The sequence below is a fragment of the Punica granatum genome, chromosome 3 (assembly GCF_007655135.1).
Source record: "Punica granatum isolate Tunisia-2019 chromosome 3, ASM765513v2, whole genome shotgun sequence".
Lineage (NCBI taxonomy): Eukaryota > Viridiplantae > Streptophyta > Magnoliopsida > Myrtales > Lythraceae > Punica > Punica granatum.
The window spans coordinates 1,719,458-1,740,907 of record NC_045129.1 but is presented as its reverse complement, the minus strand read 5'-3'; the positions used below and the strand labels follow the sequence as shown (position 1 = coordinate 1,740,907).

Below are 21,450 nucleotides of genomic sequence, written 5' to 3'. Positions count from 1 at the left end.
GTCTCAGAGGCGGGTAGGTATATTAGTTAATTCCTTCGCAGTTCGGGGCTGCTTTCTGGATTGGTTTGACGTGGATCTGACGTGGCGGGAGGATCCGCCGTCAGAAGACCGATAGGTGGGCGGGGAAGATATTTTCGGGGCCGTTGGATTAGATAAGGGAGGCCGGAGCTGAGACGAAATAGGGCTTTCGTAGAGAGAGAGAGGGAGGGGTACAGAGAGAAAGCTTGAAGGATTTATCAATGGGGTCTCGATTGGGCTACAGCTCCAGATCTCTGGGTATAAATACGGCACCTCCCGCTGGTTTCTTCTCGTCACTGTCCTCTTCATTGGCTTATTCTCTCACCATCTCAAACGCAACCCAGAAGCCATCTTCTTGTTCTGGTATACTGTCTCGTCCTTTCTGATCTTCATTTCTTTGTAATCTCTATCGAGGTGTGGGAGACCTCGTGACGTCTTAGAGATGTTCTAACGAGGTCTCTTCTGTCCGGTTCATGTTCCGGAAATTGCAGGCTTTCTTGTTCTAAGGGAGCATTCTCGGTTTCGGCTTTCAAGGTACGGCGGCTTCCCGACCTAATCAGCTTGAACAGAAATCGATTTGCTTTGATATGTTCTTTGATGAAGTAGAACAGTCAAAATTCCTGATTTTGTTCATTATATAGTTCTGAGAATAAGCATTGGGTGGTTCGAATCTGTAATAGTCGATCTGATTGACGTGCGGGTTATGGTTTGAATGCAGAGGGGCGAGGTTCGTCCCCCTTTCGAGAAGGCAGACAAAGAAGGTAAAGTAGGAGGAGAAAGAGAAAAAGGAGAGATGACGATCAAGCCGGCAGTTCGGATTGCAGACCGGAAGCTGATCGTGAAGGACCGGACCATCCTGACAGGGGTGCCGGACAATGTGATCCCGAAATCTGGTTCTGACTCCGGTCCAGTGGAGGGGGTCTTCCTTGGGGCGGTCTTTGATGAGGAGAACTGCCGCCAGGTTGTTCCCCTTGGGACCCTCCGGGATGTCCGGTTCATGGCATGCTTCCGGTTCAAGCTCTGGTGGATGGCCCAGAAGATGGGCGATAAGGGGAGTGAGATCCCGCTCGAGACCCAGTTCCTGTTGGTCGAGACCAAGGACGGGTCCCATCTGGAATCGGAGAGCGGGAATGAGGAGAACCAGATTGTGTACACCGTCTTCCTCCCCTTGATCGAGGGCTCATTCAGGGCATGCTTGCAAGGGAATGAACGGGATGAGCTCGAGCTCTGCCTTGAGAGTGGAGACTGCGACACCAAATCGTCATCGTTCACACACTCGGTCTTCATCCATGCTGGGACTGATCCGTTCGGAGCAATATACGATGCGATGAGGGCTGTCAAATTCCATCTGAAGACATTCCGCCTGCGGCATGAGAAGAAGCTTCCGGGTATAGTTGACTACTTTGGCTGGTGCACTTGGGACGCGTTTTATCAGGACGTGACCCAGGAAGGGGTCGAGGCCGGTCTTGCCAGCTTGGCCACCGGTGGGACCCCGCCAAAGTTCGTGATCATTGACGATGGATGGCAGTCTGTGGGTGGCGACCCAGAAGAGGAGAAGCCGCTGCTCAGGCTGACTGGAATCAAGGAGAATGCAAAATTCCAGAAGAAGGAGGATCCCACAACGGGGATTAAGAGCATTGTAAATACCGCAAAGGATAAGCACGGGCTGAAGTACGTGTATGTTTGGCACGCAATCACCGGGTACTGGGGCGGGGTACGTCCTGGACAGTATGGTTCGCTGATGAAGTACCCGATGCTGTCGAAGGGTGTGATCGAGCATGAGCCCGCCTGGAAGAACGACGCGTTGGCCTTGCAGGTAGGGATTCCTTGTTTCGGTTTTCCATTTTCAAGGGAAAAAAAAAAATTATTTTCCTTCATCAACCAACTAACCAAGTTTATTTGTCTATTCATGCATTGCTAAATTGCAATTACGGTTCTGTTACTATAGGGTCTGGGGCTGATGAACCCGAAGGAGGTGTACAGGTTCTACAACGAGCTGCATAGCTACTTGGCAAGTGCAGGAATTGACGGGGTGAAGGTGGACGTGCAGTGCATCCTGGAGACTCTCGGTGGAGGGTTGGGTGGTCGGGTCGAGCTGACCCGTCAGTACCACCAGGCACTGGATGCTTCCGTGGCCCGCAATTTCCCCGACAATGGCTGCATCGCCTGCATGAGTCATAACACCGATGCGCTCTACTGGTAAATCTCTCACTTCTGGTAGAAATGCCTGATTGTAATGCAATCGATACATTCAGTAGCATATTATTTCGATGTGATTCCAGCTTTACTAAGTACTTTCAGATTTTCTAATTTCACGTCATTTAAATATTTTTCTAACAAGAATTATTTTCACTCGGTGCCAAACAGCTCCAAGCAGACTGCAGTGGTGAGAGCGTCCGACGATTTCTACCCAAGAGACCCTGTCTCGCACACTATCCACATAGCAGCAGTGGCATACAATAGTGTCTTCTTGGGTGAAATCATGCAGCCCGACTGGGACATGTTCCATTCTGTCCACCCTGCTGCAGAATACCATGCTTCAGCCCGAGCAATTAGCGGTGGCCCGGTTTATGTCAGGTAAAAAATAATATCTGCGGACTCCCGCCATGATTACATGTCTAATCTGTGTGATTTTAAACAATTGGCTAAAAGGAATTGTTCTTGTGTCTTTTCGACAGTGATGCGCCCGGAAAGCACAACTTTGAGCTCCTCAAGAAGCTGGTGCTACCCGATGGGTCAGTGCTCCGAGCCCGCTTGCCCGGTCGACCCACCCGTGACTGCCTCTTCTCTGACCCAGCCCGAGATGGTGTCAGGTGAGCATTCCGAATTTTAGTATTCTGTTCTTTATGGATTTATTTTTTGTATTTTACAAATTATCAGTGAAGGAAATTGAGTTGACTCTGAAACATTATGTTTGGTCCAGCTTGCTGAAGATATGGAACATGAACAAGTACACAGGCATCCTCGGAGTCTACAACTGCCAAGGAGCAGCATACAACCTAGCAGAGAGGAAGAACACATTCCATGCGACCAAGTCCGAGTCCATCACGGGCTACATTCGAGGCCGAGATGTTCACCTGATCGGCGAGGCCTCCACAGACTCTGCTGAGTGGACTGGTGATTGCGCTGTCTACTGCCACAAGAGCGGTGAACTCATAATCTTGCCCTACAACGTCTCAATGCCTGTGTCCCTAAAGGTCCTTGAGCACAAGGTCTTGACTGTCACTCCCGTGAAGGTCTTGGCCCCTGGCTTCAGATTTGCCCCGATCGGGCTGATCAACATGTTCAACTCAGGCGGGGCCATCGAAGGGCTGAACTACGAACTCAAAGGAGGGGCCAAGTTATTCGAGTTGGAGGATGGTAACGAAGGGACCGGTCTGGGAGAGGAGAGAGTGGAGAACCGCAGCAACGAGCTGGTGGGAGTTGTTCACATTGAAGCCAAGGGCTGCGGAAGGTTCGGGGCCTACTCTTCGGCAAAGCCGAGGAGGTGCCTTCTGGGCTCGAAAGAGGTCGAGTTCGGATACAATTCATCGTCTGGCCTGGTTACTCTGGAGTTGGCTCAATTGCCCAACGAGAGCCAGAGAGTTCACCTCATTGAAGTTGAGTTATGAGTGAATCTTAATTCCCAATAATTGGAAATAAGAGATGTAACTAATGTGCTAGTATTGGTGAGATAATCAATTCACCCTTGGGGAGTGGTAGATCTTTTGCTATCAGTGTTCACGGGGCTCTTCAGGTCATGTGAAAGGGGTAGGCAAAGTGACTAGGAATTATGAGGAATAAGCATGCTTAGCATCTCGTAGTCCCTCCCCTTTGTATGGTACTAAGCCCATCTCTGACGAGGTTTAATGAAGAGCTATGGAGGTCGCTTGTTCCTTTTCCAGTTGTGTTCACATCTTAATGAACTTCCATTAAAAGACAGTCATTCGTTAGACGCTAAATTCGTCATGTCTCTTCAATATCGGTCCAAGGTAGAAGTTCAAACATTTTTCATATTCAACGATCTAGTGTACCAGGCGATCGTTCTTGGAGTTGGAGGAAACTCCTGCAACTTAGAGACTACATAAGCCATTGATTAAATATAACATTGGCACCGGAAGTGAGGTATCCTTCTGGTTTGAGGCTTGGCTACCGGTTTGGCATCTTCCAATGGTTTTATCCTGTTTTCGCCCAATTCCTCCTGAAGCTAAGGTGGGTAGTGTTCTTGGAGACGGTCAATGGCATTGGCCTAGGAGCTTAGATAAAGTATTTGGCTGCTGCACTCGCCATTTCTGGGAGAGGGACTACAATTTGGATTCCTGAACAGTAACTGGCATGCTCTCCTCCAATAATTGCTTGAGAGCGAAAGAGCTGGGAGTGCGGAGTGGCACAAGTCCGTTTGGTTCACACGATGTATTCCCGGTGTATACTTTATATGTTGGTTGGCTTGGCATGATATACGTGTATAACTGGATTGTTAGTCACTGGTTGGATTTATTCGGGCCATTTTCCATTAAGTAATTTATATGAATCATTAATTTTTCTTCCATGGAGTTTCTCCATTGTTCATAAGGTTCCATATGTTAAAAAACATAAAAATTATTTAAGGGCGATAACTACGCCAACTACTATTTTTACCCCAAGACTTTGTTACTTCAGGTCTGTTAACTGAAATGCATTGATCGGAAATATTAGTACTTGCTCTCCAATCCCATTGGTTAATGATGCACGTAAGTATGATGGTATTGGACTATGCAGTTCTTTTATGTGGATCATTATTGTCAGTACCTCTTAGCTACCAAAGACAAGTTATCTCAATGAAATGTCCATCTTTAATCTGATAGATGTGAAGTGAATTTTGCAAGGAGCAGCAAGAATCCCAAAAAAAAAAAAAATCCAGTTTAGCAGTTGCTTAACGCTGAAAGCAAGGGAAACTATTTCCCGGAATGATAGTAAATCCTCCTGCACTGTGCATCCATGTCATTGAATCAAAAAACTAAAGAAAAAAGGAAGTAAATTTCAACGACATCCTCTATGGTTTGTGAAATGACAAGCGACACTCCTCCTTTAAAAAAATTAGCCCACATCATCCCTTATTTTGCTAATGTGACATTAAGAGAACATTCACCTTGTCGCGTAGATTCCATGTCACAAAACTACATAAACTGACCCTTAATTTGATTTCTTTACTCGAATCAAATCTGACCCGATTTAAGGGAAAAAAAAAAGAGAGTAGAAATCAGCGAAATGAAAAGTGGTGTGTGATTAATTTTGAAAAAAGATATCATTGATCATTTTAAAAACTATAAAGAGGTATCGTCGAAATTTACCAAGAAAAAAAAAGAGAGAAGAGAACCGAATTCAAATTCACGGTAAAAGATAATACAGGATATCATGTCAATCGAACTGAAATTTGAGTTTGTGTTGATCTCAGATAGAACGGAAGAGAAAAAGCTCCTCTTAATTCAATGTTCAATCCCAGAAAATTGTTCCTCTCAGGAAGCTGTCCAACAACAGCTCATCTTTTAAGGAATTGGGCTAGTCAAAGGTCTTGAAATAGGGAAGTTGCGGGCCCGTTTATACCCTTGATGGGCCCATGGGCCGTGTAGACATTCCAATGGAACTTTCTGAGTTACCCCACAACATAACACAATTACCATCAGCTGGACCACCGACTATGCCTCGATGGCAAGTCCTGCTTTTCCAATAATCTCGTTCAGATGGCAATGCGGGATTCGTAGATCAAATTACGACCCAATCCGAAGCAAGGGAGTGGTAGATTATATGATCTGGAAGACCACTTTATACTGCTGAGGAAAGCCTGTCGATAAATAAGCTAGACAACTAGGATAGGCTTTTAAGGGACCACTAGCCCCCCAAGTCCAGCTAATAAGGTGCCCATTTTAGCTGACAATGAACAGCATGATTCCCATTAAATACATCTTATAGAATAATCCAATGATCTCCCAACCTTAAACAAATCATCGTGCCAGGTCTTATGTAAGAGAAAGTAGAAGCCACGTTCATGCACATACAATATTGTCATGCTTATAATGTCGGAATTGGCTCCCCAAGGTCTCATCCAATCTTGTCAAGCTTACTATCAAAAGTAGTAATCTAATGGTTCCAATCTTACTTCCATGTGATTTGATAACTCTAAAATTACAGGTTTGAATCTCTTCTTCGCATTTGTGATTAACATTTGTTAGAAGTGTGCTCTCTATGCCTGAGTTTGGAGGGGACCAACTTGTCCAAACTATACTATGTCTTTAATAGTACTACGATGATAGTGGCAGTGTGTACCCTGATTTTTCAGTTCATCTTATATGTTCGAGATTGACCATGAGAGTCCAAATATGATATAACGAGAGGCAATAAGATCGCCACTACTACTACCACCCTTTTGATTCATTAAAAAAAATATCTTTTCAAGCTGATAATAATGGATCCATTGTGTGTTGTGGAGAAAAAGTGGCGGCGAGAGAAGACAATTTGTCCCACACTCGCTATGAAAAGAAAAATTGGGCAATTAATATAAGATAATGGTCTAGTAACTCATTGGCTCAAGCTTTTGGTTGAAGATGAGTTCAAATTCGAATTAAGCCAATTTTATTTGAAAATTTATTCAAGTGGTATCATAACCCAAGGTTACAATCCTGGGCGTGTATGGGCGGGTCTATATGACTCGTAGGCTCGAGTTTAAGCATAGCGTTCACCTCGAGCAGGCACCCGTTGTGTCCGATGTTGGGACTTCAAAGTGAAGACGGGTATGATTAAGTTGTGTGTATACACGAGTACTCCCGTCGATTGGTTTAGGTCACGTGGCACGTGTAAGACGACACGATACCACGTAAGGGCAAGATATTGGAGAACAAGTGGAGGTGGGAGAAGATAATTTGTCCCACACCGGTTGGGAAAAGAAAAATTAGACAGTTAATATAAGACAAATGTTCAGTAACCCATTGACTTAAATTTTTGGGTTGCAGATGAGTTCAAATTCGAATTATACCCATTTTATTTGAAAATGGAGCCTGCGGGTCGTATAGACCTATCCATACATGCTAGGATTGTAACCTTGGGCTCTGAGACTAGTTGGATAAATTTTCAAATAAAATGGGCTTAATTCGGATTTGAGCACATTTGCAACCAAAAGGCATAAGCCAATGGATTACTGGACCTTTGTCTTATATTAACTGCCCCATTTTTCTTTTCCCACTCGTGTATACACACGACTTAATCACACCCGTTTCACTTCGAAGTCCAACATCGCACACAACGAGTGCTTGCTCAAGGTGCACGCTACGATTACACTGGAGCCTACGGGTTGTATGAACCTATCCATACATGTTATGATTGTAACCTTGGACTCTAATACTAGTTGGATAAATTTTCAAATAAAGTGAGCCTAATTTGAATTTGAGCCAATCTACAATCCAAAAAATTAAGCCAATGAGTTGCTGGGCCTTTGTCTTATATTAACTGTCCCATTTTTCTTTTCCCAACCGGTGTGGGACAAATTATCTTCTACCACCGCCACTTTTTCTCTAACAGTGTGCAACTCTGTAGATTCATGACGAGCTACCGTGTGTTTTTAAATATCGGGAGCCAGATCTGGTGTATCATGTGTAAGGGATTTGCCTTTTCTATTGATTATCGTATATTAGATCAGAAAAAAACTATTGAATGAGATTTTAACTCTAGAAATGAATTGAAAGGGCAAGGAGTTGTCCTCGACTAGCAACATATAGAGGAGGACTTATTCAATCATATATTTCAGGCTCCCCATCTCGAAAACTCACGGGAATTCTCGGATGGTCGGACAATGGAGATGAAGTAGATGTTGGGTGGTAGGGCATCCTATCTTTAGAGATAAAGAAAAGCGAGAACTAAGGGGTGGCAAATTGCAACGAGCGAAAGCACACGATAAAACAGATCTTGAATCCATTGTCATATGGTACTATGAATGTTGGCTTTAAGCATGATATAAACTGCATTACAATTGCTTTAATTGCATGTTCAGATCTGTGACCCATCCAGCCGATGACCATAATTTATGGTCAACTTTTGTTTTTTTCGGTTATTTTAAACGGAGATGTGGAAGCTGGTGGAAGGGCATATTGGATTAGGGTAGAGGGAAGAAGACAAGCTTTCGAGGATTAAATAGAAGAAAAACAAATTAAAATTAAAATTAAGAAGAGAAAACGATGGTGAATAAAGTGAGGTTTGTCGGGGCAGAGTGTGCGTTGGATGACAGTGGCTTTTAGGTGATCCACTGACAGCACAGAACATGTATTCCCATGAACTTGTCCCCAATCTACATCCATGTACGGACACACCAAGCTAGACTGTCTCTGTAACTTATCAATTATATTATCTTTTATTTTTATTTTATTTTTTTGACCGCTTCTCTCATTATTACTATTTATTAATCCCCCTTTGTTTTTTTCCCTCTAATTTTATACTTGGTATATAACTGGTTTTTTTTTATCCAAAAAAAAAAGAAGAAAAAAAGCCAAGGGACATACTAAATGTATTATAGTATGTCCAAGAGATTGTTCTTGGAGTTGGAGAAAAATATTGCAGCTTAGAGTAGTTGTGAAGTCTCTTATCGAATGTAGAATTGGTAATGGTTCGAGAGCCTATTTTTGGTATGATCCTCGACTACCAATTGGTACCCTGTTATTGTGATGGAGGATTTCGTTGTTTTCCTTCTATTCCAAGAAGGGCTACTGTGAGTGTGAATCTCATTTACAGGAACGGTTGTTGGCGTTGGCCCAGGAGTAATGATCTGCAGTCCTCATTAATCCAAGCCCCGGTTTCCCAGCTAAGAATCTGGAAGGTGGGTTCAGTAGTTTGGAAACTATCAAATCTGGTTTCTTTTCTGCAGCTAGTGCATGGGACATATTGGAGCCTTGAGGTACAAAAGCAAACTGGAGGGGGTTGGTATGGTTTCATGGCTGCGTTCCTCATGTTTCTTTTATGCGTTGGTTGCTTTGGCATGATGAGCTTGCCATAGAGGAAGGAATGCACGTGTGGAAGCTGGTTCAGATGTTCAATGTGAATATTGTGGAGTGTTCGTAGAAACAATATATGGAACATTCATTTTTTTCTCTTGTATATAGTTACTAAAAGTATTTAGGTGAGCATTATGAGCAGGATTGGAATAATATATGTAGATCTTTGGTTGATTGGAAAACTGAGACAGATTGGTTTCTTGCTCAAAAAGGGAAAAAAGCTGGACACAATCATTTTGAAATTGATCCTATCGTATATATGCATCTGGTTTGAAAGAAGCAAGAGATTCTTCAAGAAGGAGGTGATGCCAATCCCTTCCCTTATGGTCAAGAAAATTTTGTATTGTGTCAAGAGATTGCAGGTCTTTTCCTAATCTCAAATATAATGTGGGCAGATCTCTGTTTGCTGCGAAGTTTGGCCTACATGCCATTGAGAGCGTTTAACTTTGTTTAGCAGAGAGTTTGACCTACGTGCCATTGAATGCGAGCATTCTCTTTGCTCTTGGATGAGTGTTGAGTTTTGTATTGCTTGTACATATGATTGATTGCAATGAAAGAATCAACAGTTATAAAAAAAAAAATACTAGTATTACTCCGTGTTGAAAAGAACAAAAATCAATCGATTTCCCACTCCAAGTGAAGTTCGATGTTGCAAGTTGTGTTGCGTCCATGGAGGGAAGTGGGATTCAAGTCAAAATGACTATATGAAAATTTTGAGTAATAAATAACAAAGTCATAGCATATTTTATATTTAATATGCTATGATTGAAAGAAATTAAGTTTAAAACCATGAGCTTATAAGAAAATTACAGGTCCAGCATACCTATGAGCTCAAGTTTTTGCGATGAGCCTACGTCCAACCACCTATAGGGCTAGTAAAAAAAAATTGGTATCAAAGTGTAAGTTCGATACCTGTATGCATTTGCATTCATTTAATTGTCCACATAATAACCTGTCAAAACTAATCTAGCCCATACATGAGGGGAAGTATTGATTGTTGAGTAATAGTTAATAAAACCATGTCGTATCTGATAAAGTTAATCTGTTATATTACACTTAATTACATGCCAAATGAAAATGAATAACTTCTTTAAAAATTGTAAGCCCATTATGAAGACATAAGTTTAGGCTTGCATAGGCAGGAACGATTCGAAAATATTGTGATGCCATCAAAGATTTTTGTTACTTAAAACTATCAAATTTGAATCTCTTACTTGAACTTTCGCACAATTTTTAACGTGACTGATGATAAATTAATGTTTAACCATACGACTTTGCAAGAGTTGATTTTGGAAAACGAGTGTATCTAGATTCTGATGAATTAGTGTCGGCATGAACAATACACATAGTACAAATAATAAACTTAAATTAATAATTGTAATTATACTAAAAAACAAGATTGTTAATTTCAATATTCCACGTTCAGAAAAATTCAGTAAATATTTTTTATATATCACCAAATAGCCGACATGCTCTCACCCCTTCTCATTCCTTGCGAAAGCCCTCATCCCGAAATTGAGCAAATTCAGGACGAAGTTCCACGACAACATTTGACCATAATAAACTAATTAACCTCTTTTTTTTCCCCCAAAACAAGAATCCATTCGGGCTTTCTTTACCAATTCATTTTCATAAGGATTTTTTTATTTAAATTTTTTTAGTAAATATCAAAAGGGTAATCCCATTTCCTTTTGTAGGGCCTGCAGTGTGTGTGTATATGTTTATGTAATTATTATTATTATTATTCCTACTTGTATTAATATAAAATTAGAAGAAGAAGAAGAAGAAGAAGAAAGGTTTTTTGTTCCGTTCATGGCCAAAGGAGGACAAATGAACTCGGCCCCATTTATGTGCCCCATTACGGTGACCGCCTACCGTTGGATGCGGGGAGCAGCTTCCATCCCAACCGCACGTAAATTGATGATGACTCACTTGTGAATTATATTGTAATGTATATATTGTCATCAAAATATAACTTCTTTTTTTAACATCCAAAATGAACAAAACAAAAAAGGGAAGCTCTTTATTGCTTTGCTCATGTGTTTCCTCTTAATTTGGAAAATTTTGCCTAAGATCATTTATATTGTTGTTGATATATATACACACACACATATATAGTTCGTATCCAACTGTCACTGTCTTAGTTGAAACGACTCAAAACCATAGTATCAGAGGAACGACTCGGTATTTGCCTCCAAAATCTATTGTTTGGTTGAAATTGCCACAATATCATTGGGACATGAGAAAGTAATCGACATGGCACCCCTCCTGGCTAGGACTAATTATGTCTATCATATTCCTCTAGCGAATAACTATCAAATTTTACCACGTCAATGACAGAGCTACAACACCACTCTCGTCACACCAGCCTATACGTAACCGTACTTTATAGATCTACTCAAGACTATGCTTCAATATTTTTTATAGATAAAAAGATGGACAACAGTAGTTGCGACATCGACGTTTTCTGCTACGAGATGTTCGAACTCTCGCGTTCAATCGCGATTATTTCAGACAAATAGAACAACCAGCTGGAGCATTATCCTATCAACCTAACATAATTAACAGAAGTCGGTGTCTATCATGCTAAAACCAAAGAGCATATTTATAGCAAATGGTTTGACCCAAGTGCATGAAGAGAATTTAAATTTGAAATTTTGAAGTTATCAAATCACATAAGAGTATGTTTAGAATTACTAAACCACCATATTTGATAGTAAGAATATACTTTAACTTATGAACTCAATTCAAAATTAGTGGTAGTGATATTTTGATATAGAGAACACCCTCATTTCACCACCCAATATTTTTTTTTTGGGTGACTTCACCGCCCAAATTTAGTGAGTCTGTTTTGCAACAATTTTCTCTGCCAAAGAAAACTTTAGGGTTCTTATTTAAAAGGGCAAATTATTTTTTTTTTTTTGGTTGAAGGAGTGGAGGGGGTGAAAAATTGGGAAACCAAATCATAACAAATATATGGGGATGGTGAAGTCAGCTTTTTAATAGGCTGAAAAGGTGGGGGAGGGAATTCTCAGTAATCTCAGGCCCAATATTCTCCTTGGGATTGCCAACCAAATAAACCCATAAAAAATGACATTTCCTTCGTGAAAAAAATTATATTGATATACGTATAAATTATATATTTCTCCCTTCCCTTACTTCCTTCCCCCTCCTATAAATATCCTCACCCTCCCTTCTTCCCTTCCTCCACTCCAATACACACAAACTATCCCTCCTCCTCCTCCACCTTTCCTTTTAGCCTCCTCCCCTTTCATCTATCTATCTAATCTATCCGCTCCTCCCACTCCCTCTCTTTTGTTCATCCTCATCTTCTCCACCTAACCTGATCGATAATTGCTCGCTCGCTCGATCTATGCTAGTGTGCCTATCCCACATAGGTATCCTGAGATACCAAATACCTTGTATGGATCGACCTCGGTACCGACCAAGAGGCAAGGGAAACAAGAGAAGAGTGGCTCTCTTTGTTGCCTTCCACAGCTTTCTTGAACTGCTTATAGGGTTCACGAATCCGGTAGCCGATCTCTGGGAGCTCTCACATTGCAGTTCAATAAAGCTGTGGGAAGTTACACGGAGGGCCAAGGAAAAATCCAGGCTTTGATGGGGTTTACACCGATGGTGTATATGGTATATGTCCTCCATCAGAATATATATCTCGATCAGCTAGTTTCATGTTAATTTGTTGTTTGTAAGTAAAAATTTTAATTTATTCCGTATGATTTCAGATCTACTGAAGATCTTGTTAAACATATCTATTATCCGTTGACTATTGTTTGTGTTGCAGCTAGCTGGAGAAATCTACGGAATATTATGTCCTAATCATAAAGAATTAAGTCGAGGATGATTCTTGAGAGATTGATTTTTCGTCATAATATCCATGGATTTAAATCTTCATTTCTTTTCCTGGTGTAAATGCATAAAATACAAGTTCTTTTGCGTGCATATTTGTGGATCTATCTATCCTTGATTCGTAAAAGCAAAGGCGAGGACTATTATTCCCGATCTCTACTAATCTTTGATAAAAACCATTCTTAATCTCTTATGGATCGAATTACTCTCTGAATATCTTGTTCAATTTCCTAAGCATGTTTTCCCCTCATCATGTATCCCGTGAATTAAAGTCTATATTGCCTTTATACACGGATCCCTTTCATTATTGTCACTTACCTTTCTCAAGGAGGTAAATTTCAACTGCTTCATGATGTAAACTCTTGCATTGAATTGACATGCCCTATCATATTAGATTAGAGATTGACATGACAGATGGTTGCTAAGTTCAGTTTGTTGTTTGATTGCAGATTAGTCTGCACAATATATTTTTGTGAGATCAGCTACATTTTGTTATTTTATCTGATGGCTCCATTCCGATATGTTGCACGTGTGTGTGTGCGTGTGCGTGTGCGTTTGTGTGTCCAGATCAGATTAGATAGTTTAATGGGGACAAGCTATATAGAATCTTCCCGGTGGCGTATCGAACTTGTTGATTGTGAATTGCAAGTAATCTATGTATAGCCTGCTTCTTACATTTTGTCAAGAGTCTGGCCTCCATGTGGTTGTTTCATGGCAGGAAGATTCCCAGATGGAGCAAAGAGCATTGATCCTACGTATCTGCAAGTGACAATGGCTGTGTGTTGACCTCTTTCGTATGATCTGTAAAGTTGTACTGTGTCGGTCAACCAATTATTGAACAGTTAATTCTTTGCCATTCATGTTCTTCCTGGGACACCACCCATGATCTCCTTTATTAATAACCTACCTTGTATTTGCTTGAGCGTTATCTTGACTATTAAAAATTTTCATGCAGCATATAGCTTATGTTGATTTATATATACTAGATCGGTACTCGGTAATGCCAGATTCTACGATATACTTTGAGAAAGAGGGGGAAGAAAGCACAGATATTCCCTCTAATTTTCTCATTTTCATAAATTGTCTTCCATGGCCGATCATGAGGCAAGATGGTCCTAAATGTCACTTATTTTGATAATTTATATCGACTTCAGGAACCCCACAGGTTTGTTTTAGGCTTTGAAGCCAAAATGGTTAGGTGAAAACTTTTATGATGATGCTGAACCTTATGAAGACAAAGGTAACTCAAAGAAAGCATATATTCGAACTCTGGTGAATTCATAATTCAATACGAATAAAGACATTCAAATTTTCTTTTAAAGTATGAATCAATAAAAGGGAATTAGAAGCCTCTATATATATATATATGCATCAAATTAAGGCCTAGAATGGTAGAACCATACTAAGTTCTTTTCGATCCTTGAGGACATATGGTTATTATGTTAGAACCTTGCACATCTGATGATGAATTGCTACGCAAATAAGGACCAAAAAAAAAACACGAAATGATCAGCTTATTCCTCTCGCAGAGATTTTCCCAACAAGAGAGTAAAATTCAACACGAAATAAAACGTCTAAAGAGTTTTCTTGTGGAGAATCTCAAATCAACGAGGAGATACAGGTTTTTAATTCCCTTCCCAAACAAGGATGAGTGGCTTAAAGTTTACTTAATCCATAAGAATTTTAATTTGTATGCAATCAACATGTGAATTGGACATATATAATTCAATCTGAAATAGGAATATCTGATATTAGTGGAAGGAATCACCTTTAAAGAGATAAGGTGCGTGAATTGTGGTCTTGTCTTACTTGACCTGCAGGAAATGTCTGGGGTCGATTCTTTCTGCTGTTTACATCATGTTAAAAAATGTATATTCATGATGGACAACAAAAATTAAAAAAGGACAAACTATTCGGAGACGTTCAAATTGCGCAATATGTTGCCTATCCACGAGATATTTTGTACTTGGTAAACTACGTCTCAAATGAACTTACTTTAACTAATAGTTAGTGATTTAAAATCCATTAGAATCACTTCGTGACTTGAGATATAAGTCAATACTCAAGTGAAGATCATCCAATATTTTCTTGTTTCATTTGAAAAAGAAAAAGGTTCAACAATGCCAATGATATAAAAAAAAAAATTTAAAGAGAAGTATTAGATGGGAAGCTGATTGGACATTTTAATCGGGCATGGTGGCAAATTTACATCTTATATGTTTGTCGTCTTTGGTCTAAACAAAAAATAGTCAGTGGACCGTACAAAGACAGCACCAGTTTTTGCTCTCTAATGCTTTGTAGCTTTTTATCAATTACCTTTAAATGATCAAACATCTCTTTGGCAATGCCTTTGGGATAAGAAAGGTTCATTTCAAGTGGCAAAACACTTGAATAATTACATTAAGACAATCATCTAATCAGTCAAAAGGCAAGATTTGCTTGTCTGATCTTTGTCCAAAAGGCCAGATTTCATACATCCCCACTAACGTAATTGTTGATTAAAAGCTTGAAGAAATCGATGATGACTCAATGGCTCAACCACCCCGTCTTTTATGTCCCACGCAAGTTTCCAATAGAGTTATAGTGACCACGGAAGAGTATGTCTATTGCTTCACGCTGAATTTGCCGACGAAAACCTGATCTTTACATTTGGTTTACGAGTTACATTTTGTATCCAATATATATATACACACACACATGCCAGCTTTCCTCACACCCATGCTTGTGGCCCAAAGATGACCCATAAGAACGAATTCTGAGGCCCTTTGGGCCCTGACACACATCAATCTCCTCTTTATCTCTGGAGAATAACTTTTCTTTTCTCGATGTAGACCAAACATATTAATTCGGAAGTCCAGACTGGCTGTTGCTAATTCAGGTTCGAGTTAGGTCAGCCACTAATGGGTAAAAGGAGAATAATAAATTTCAGCTTGCATGACTTTAAAAGCCTAAAGAATTCCTTACCCCCCAAAAAAAAAAAAAAACCTAAAGAATTCAAAGGAACAATATTGCTGCAAATGATAAAAAATCAGCAACTAATTACAAGACGCTTCGTCTTGGTGAAGGTCAAAAAACCTAAACTCACGGTGGATGGGAGATCTTTGGACCAAGCTAGGATCAGTACTTTCCGGCCAGTTACAAATACTGAAAAACCTAAACATAGGGAAGGGTTACGAGTTTCCAAAACTCTATTGCCTTGCAGAATCCTCCGATATATGCAAATGGAAAAGGAACATCCATATGACAGGAAGCTCTGTGATATACAATTCATGGAAACAGTTACCTGTCAAAAGATCATAACATATATACATGCGCTAGATGTTTCTATGGGTTTTCACATACTAAATATAAAATTAATGGGAACGGGTGCTGAATTCATGCCGAGCTACCTTATATGTAGTCATTGTTGTCATGATTCCTTAATTAAAAACTTGGACCAAGCAAATTAAAACCAAAGCTAATGCATCAAATTCCGACTTTCGGGCATTCTCAGAAGATGCACATTGCCTACAACATGTAATGGATGTGTTACAAGAATCGCAAAGAGACATGTCATGTCACTAAGCAAATCGAAAACCAGGTTTTCAAAACGAGATAAGTGAAGACATAGAGACTGTATATATTAAGACTTACCAAGCATTTGAAGACCGGATTTAATTGATTCCTAGTGCTGAAAGGACAAAACATAAAGGAAATGGAAATCTCATCTTAAATGAGAAGATAGAGGGGAATATATAGGCAATAAGTACAGACAGCTATATATAATTAATGATACAATTATTTCTCTAATCATCGAAAGAGAAATTAACTACTGATTCTGAGTAAATCATGACTAGCTAGCTAACAGCTGTCAAGAGAGAACATGATAAGACTGATAATATCAATGAAGAAAGCTCTCAACAACCATTCAAAGATGGTATATATCACCTTAATCTGGAAAAATTTTCCAAGCCTCTCTTATCTTTCCTAACAGCTTTCCTCAACTCAACCAAACACACAAATTAAGGAGAGATGAATGATATATTAGACGAGTGCCCTTCAATTATGTTCTTTATATGTGTGTACATTCACTTACATACATATATATGTGTGTGTGTGTATACATTTCGTTGTAATTCCAATCAATACAATTCAGCAAAAAATAAAAAAAAGAAAATAAATACTGTTGTAACAGACACGATATAGTATATTTATATAGGGTTCAACGATCTTTACACGTGAACGTCTAGCAAGCAAAATGCACCATTAAGCGTAACCTGCAACTTGTGATGTCCTCAGATACAACACTTTTACAGATTTTCCTAACATCATGAAATGGTTCAATCAAACAATCGTCAAAGTAAATCCCCTTCGAAATTCACATTATGATGAAGTGTTCATGTATTCTAAACCTGTAACTGGAACATATTTGGGTATGACTAATAGATACTAGTGATTAAAAAAAATAAAGATAATCTAAATCATACTCGATTGTGAGAGATATCTTTTGAATCGAGTAGTCACCCTTTGGATTTAGCATGATGAATGAATGTCAAAGTACAAAGAATTTTACTTATAAAAAAAAAAAGTAAGTACCCGAGAAATTTAATTTAACCAAATGAAAGGGTAAATAGAAAAGGGAGAAATTTCTTATTTTTCAAGCAAGGTAAAAGATGGGAATGATGTAAGAGAGAGAGAGAAAAGGAGAGAGGATGGGGGGAGGGGTAAAATCCCGAGATGGACACATAGGGACAAAAGTTAACCTTTTTCACGGAAATGTAGGAGATCTCACGTAGTTACAAAATCCAAATGGCCCCCAACAGGAAGAACTTCAACTCCTCCTCCTCCCTCCCTATTTCCCTTTTTTCATTTATTTTTATTTTTATTTTATTTTTAGAATTTAAATCAGATAATCACAAAATAATGGGAAAAAAAAGAGGGGGCAAAAATATATATGAAGTGATAAGGTGAGAGGGAATCTTCTCTGCAATCCTTTTCACCCAATTCTGATTCAATGTACAGAAGCTCCAACCTTGCAAGTTTATGCAATGGAAAGGAGCCAGAAGAAATTGATGAGGAAATCCCCGTTTACGTCATTCTTCGCAGAAAATTTACAGTGACGGTATATATATTACGGATGCATGACAGCTTATGAATTATTGGATTTTATAAATTACGGATGCCCGCCCCCTCTTAGTTTGACCCTTCATATCATTTATCTCGTCTGGTTCAATGAATGTATACACAAGTCATCTTCTGAACTGCTCCGAAATGTTCGTGATTTTACGGACTACTAGGGGGTTTATGAAATAAAGTAATAAGATATTCACCCCTACTTTTGATGCATGGTTCAGACGGGTTGCAGTATATACAGATTTTACGGTATTGAAAATGAAAGGACGCACCTACCGTGAAAAAATGAAAGGAAGCCAGGCTCCAATTTGATAAATCAATTAATAATTCTTACCCTTCTTCATGAATTAATTCTCTGATTTATTATATTAAAGCACAAATAGAAGCTTGCTAACTACTATAAGACCCGCACCGGAAGTTGAACCTTCCGTATCAAATTCCTCAAACATTAGGTGGAACATTAACTAATTTTGTTTGCTTAGAATTACTGAAGGAATTAACTTCTTCTTTCTAATCTTCTTGATAATTCAACAAAAGTAATACAAGACGACCCACACTGCATTTTAATTGAACAGTTCTCACATAAAGTTCCTCAAAGTTTAGTGAGTTATGCCAATTATGTACCAAAAATGCGACGAGATGATTAAAACATGACACGCTTAAGATAGAAGCACCGCAGATGCTACAAACCATGGCACCCTTTTGCAAATTGACCACAATTTTCCGAATAATTCACGGAATTATGAGACGAAAAATTCCAAATTTTTTTTTTAAATCGTACATGGAAGCCAGCGAATTATGTGTAGAGATTACCTACCTGGAACTTGGACTCTCCTTCTTGCAGCTTGGCAAAGATTTCTTTGCAGAAACATCACGCTTGGAGAGCGAGGGAACATAACCGAGACCCGAAATTCACCATGTTTTCCCACAGCTTTCTTGAGCTTCTATGAGAAAGGCCTTTCTTCTTTTAGTAATCCATGCAAGATTGAAACAAAAGGAGGAAGAATTAAAGAAGTTCAAGAAAGCTGTGGAAGAACATGACTCGGACCCTTCTTCCTCCAATTAAGCATATCACCTCAAAACCCTTCACCTCCCCCATGGCAGTAGCAGCTCCCCCTCCCATATCTCTTCTTCTTCTCTCTTGCAGAAGATATAGAATTACAGAGAGAGAGATAGAGAGATAGAGAGAGGAAAGGGAAAGCAATTCAAGAGAGAGAGAGAGAATACAAAAGGATCTATTGATGGACCACACTATACTATACACCATATATAAATCTGAGAAGACCACAGCTTTATAGAGAGAGAGAGGGAGTTCTACATTTGTAGTGTATGTAGTGTAGGGTTTCAATACTTAGCTATCTCGAAGGCATTGTATATTTTAAATTAAATTTTGCCACAAAAAATAATTATCATTTTCCCAGTTTATGTTATTACTGTTGTTATTTTCAAAAAAGAAAAAAGAGAAAAGAAAGAAAGAGTCCAAAAAAACACAACAAACAAGAGGAAAAAAAAAAAAGAGTGGCACACAACTTTATTCACTAAGTGACTAGTGAGTGCGCTCTGTGGGGTATGTACGTGCAACAAAAATGTGTGTCAGCTTGTTATGGAGAGGAAAAAGAGGAAAACATAAAAAATTTTACGGTGCCGCTATCCGGAAATTATAATTCTGTGTCACTGTCACCGTACAAAATAAATCATATGATGTGTCACGGGTTCGATAGAAGTTTAATTTCACCGGCTGCGGGTCCACCTTTCTTTGCATATTGTATAGTACATATGGCTTACTTTTAGTGGCCGTCATACATGTATGGTGCGTTTGATTTCAGAGTTAAAGTAACTTTGATTTTGATTTTGATTTTGATTTTGATTGTGGAAAAAGACAAATGAGATGAGATTATAAATTTGACTTGGAAAACGTGTGTTTTTGTTGTATAGTGTGTTGAGTTAAAGTTAAAGTTAAAATTTTTGACTTGGAAAATGTGTATTTTTATTATGCAGTGTGTTAAGTTAAAGTTAAAGTTTTTTTTATTGTGAATTCAAACAAGGCTGTAAAGTTCAATGATAGAAACAGACACTACTGTTGTGCGTTACATAGATAAATAGTCGGTTCTTCGATTATGACAACACTGATCAATGATATTGCAAAGTGCGAACTAAGGGCTCTGCTAATAATTGTAAAATCCGACTCGTAGGGGGAATCCTCGAGATTTCACCTTTAATCCCTAAAGTACATTTTTAATAGTTAAGTGGCTAATTCTGAGTAATTGATGAATAAATCATGTCATATGGAATAGCTTTAATTTTTTTTAAATTGTGATTATCTTAAAATTTCTCGGTTAAATTTTGCACCATCAAGTATGGACCGTCCAGCTGGTATGTACTACTGGATATCCTATGCCGTCCTTCAGGTTTAAGAGGTAAATTAAGCCACAATCGTATGCAGTAGAAGTTTATGTACCTATATGGAACTTACCAACGGACCTTTCGTCGGAATTCTATGACGCCGGCAGCTTGTAATATTGGACCCCGTGGTTTCAAGTCTAGTTAGTACGTGTATGGATCATAGGACAATTCAACAGCTGAAGACAATATATGACTGGCATTGCATATGTTATATATGGCTCCATCAAGCATTGTCGTTTGCTGATAAATAATTGGCAATTAACCTAGGAAATTACTTGACCCGTGCAACTATATATAGCAACTTCCCATACTAATCGATATAACACCATATATCGACACAAATTGATATCTAGGTTAAAAAGTAGATATGGAGTGTGTGCTGTATATATAGAGATTGATGTTATATCTTATAGCTAGCATCACTCTAATTGGTAAAATCTTTTCTATAATAGACGAAAATCGATCAAGGAAACGGGCAAAAGAGAAAAAAAGAGACGAGATAATTTTGATATATATTAATGATGAAATTATTCCAAAATATCAAAATGCCCGCATAGAATTCACTAATGGAAGATATTAAAAGGTAAAAATGTGAAAGAAAGTTCTACACAACACAATGCCACGAACATCACATGCCGCCATGTGAGGAGGATCCCCTTTAATTTGATTTTATTTTCGGAAAATATAAATTAAGGGTATGGGGAGTTTATGGTCCCCCAATCTGCTATGTCATGCCTTTTTCTACATAGATCCCTTATAATTTATATGTGAAACAATAATAATAAAGCGTATGTATTATGATTTGGTTTTCTTGCTGTAACAGTCCAAACTTCTTGTTGTTTTTGTGCAATTTGAGATCATTCTAGGGTTCATAAACCAATGGGGTAAATGTTATAATAACCCAATGAGAGTTGCTGCTTTTGGTTAGAACCATAAGCTTTTGTTCTGGTCTTCCAATGGCAATGGCAAGTACGTCCATCATTTGTTCTCTTCTGTATATTTCCAATTTGGAAAAATAGAAAAACAAATATCATGTCTCCTTATATATACACATACG

General features: G+C 39.0%; 1 protein-coding gene and 2 long non-coding RNA genes across 4 annotated transcripts; 2 read left to right on the top strand and 1 right to left on the bottom strand.

Moving 5' to 3' along the window:
- The first annotated feature begins 214 nt into the window (after positions 1–214).
- On the top strand, positions 215–3,911 carry LOC116199483 (probable galactinol--sucrose galactosyltransferase 6). 2 transcript variants are annotated; one of them, XM_031529835.1, is made up of 7 exons: positions 215–381; positions 494–552; positions 737–1,834; positions 1,967–2,217; positions 2,386–2,595; positions 2,697–2,831; positions 2,942–3,911. In XM_031529835.1, exons 1-7 carry the CDS (start codon positions 240–242, stop codon positions 3,627–3,629), a joined length of 2,583 nt encoding a protein of 860 aa, XP_031385695.1. In that variant the 5' UTR covers positions 215–239; the 3' UTR covers positions 3,630–3,911. The 2 variants fall into 2 exon arrangements, with proteins under 2 accessions (XP_031385695.1, XP_031385697.1); XM_031529837.1 differs by having other exon boundaries at positions 225–381; positions 510–552.
- Positions 3,912–12,200: 8,289 nt separating this feature from the next.
- On the top strand, positions 12,201–13,835 carry LOC116199426. The gene is made up of 2 exons (XR_004155537.1): positions 12,201–12,656; positions 12,814–13,835. It is a non-coding gene; the product is annotated as an uncharacterized LOC116199426 (long non-coding RNA).
- A 1,408-nt stretch (positions 13,836–15,243) lies between these two features.
- Positions 15,244–19,324, bottom strand: LOC116199425. Its single transcript, XR_004155536.1, has 2 exons — positions 18,808–19,324; positions 15,244–16,548 (listed from the first exon to the last, which is right to left on the bottom strand). It is a non-coding gene; the product is annotated as an uncharacterized LOC116199425 (long non-coding RNA).
- Between the last annotated feature and the right edge of the window lie 2,126 nt (positions 19,325–21,450).

Excerpts from the sequence above, each read along its gene's own strand:
- LOC116199483 (XM_031529835.1), top strand. The coding sequence starts at position 240 with ATGGGGTCTCGATTGGGCTACAGCTCCAGATCTCTGGGTATAAATACG. Across the intron at positions 553-736 it reads TCTCGGTTTCGGCTTTCAAG|AGGGGCGAGGTTCGTCCCCC; the intron begins GTACGGCGGCTT and ends GTTTGAATGCAG. Across the intron at positions 2,218-2,385 it reads AACACCGATGCGCTCTACTG|CTCCAAGCAGACTGCAGTGG; the intron begins GTAAATCTCTCA and ends GGTGCCAAACAG.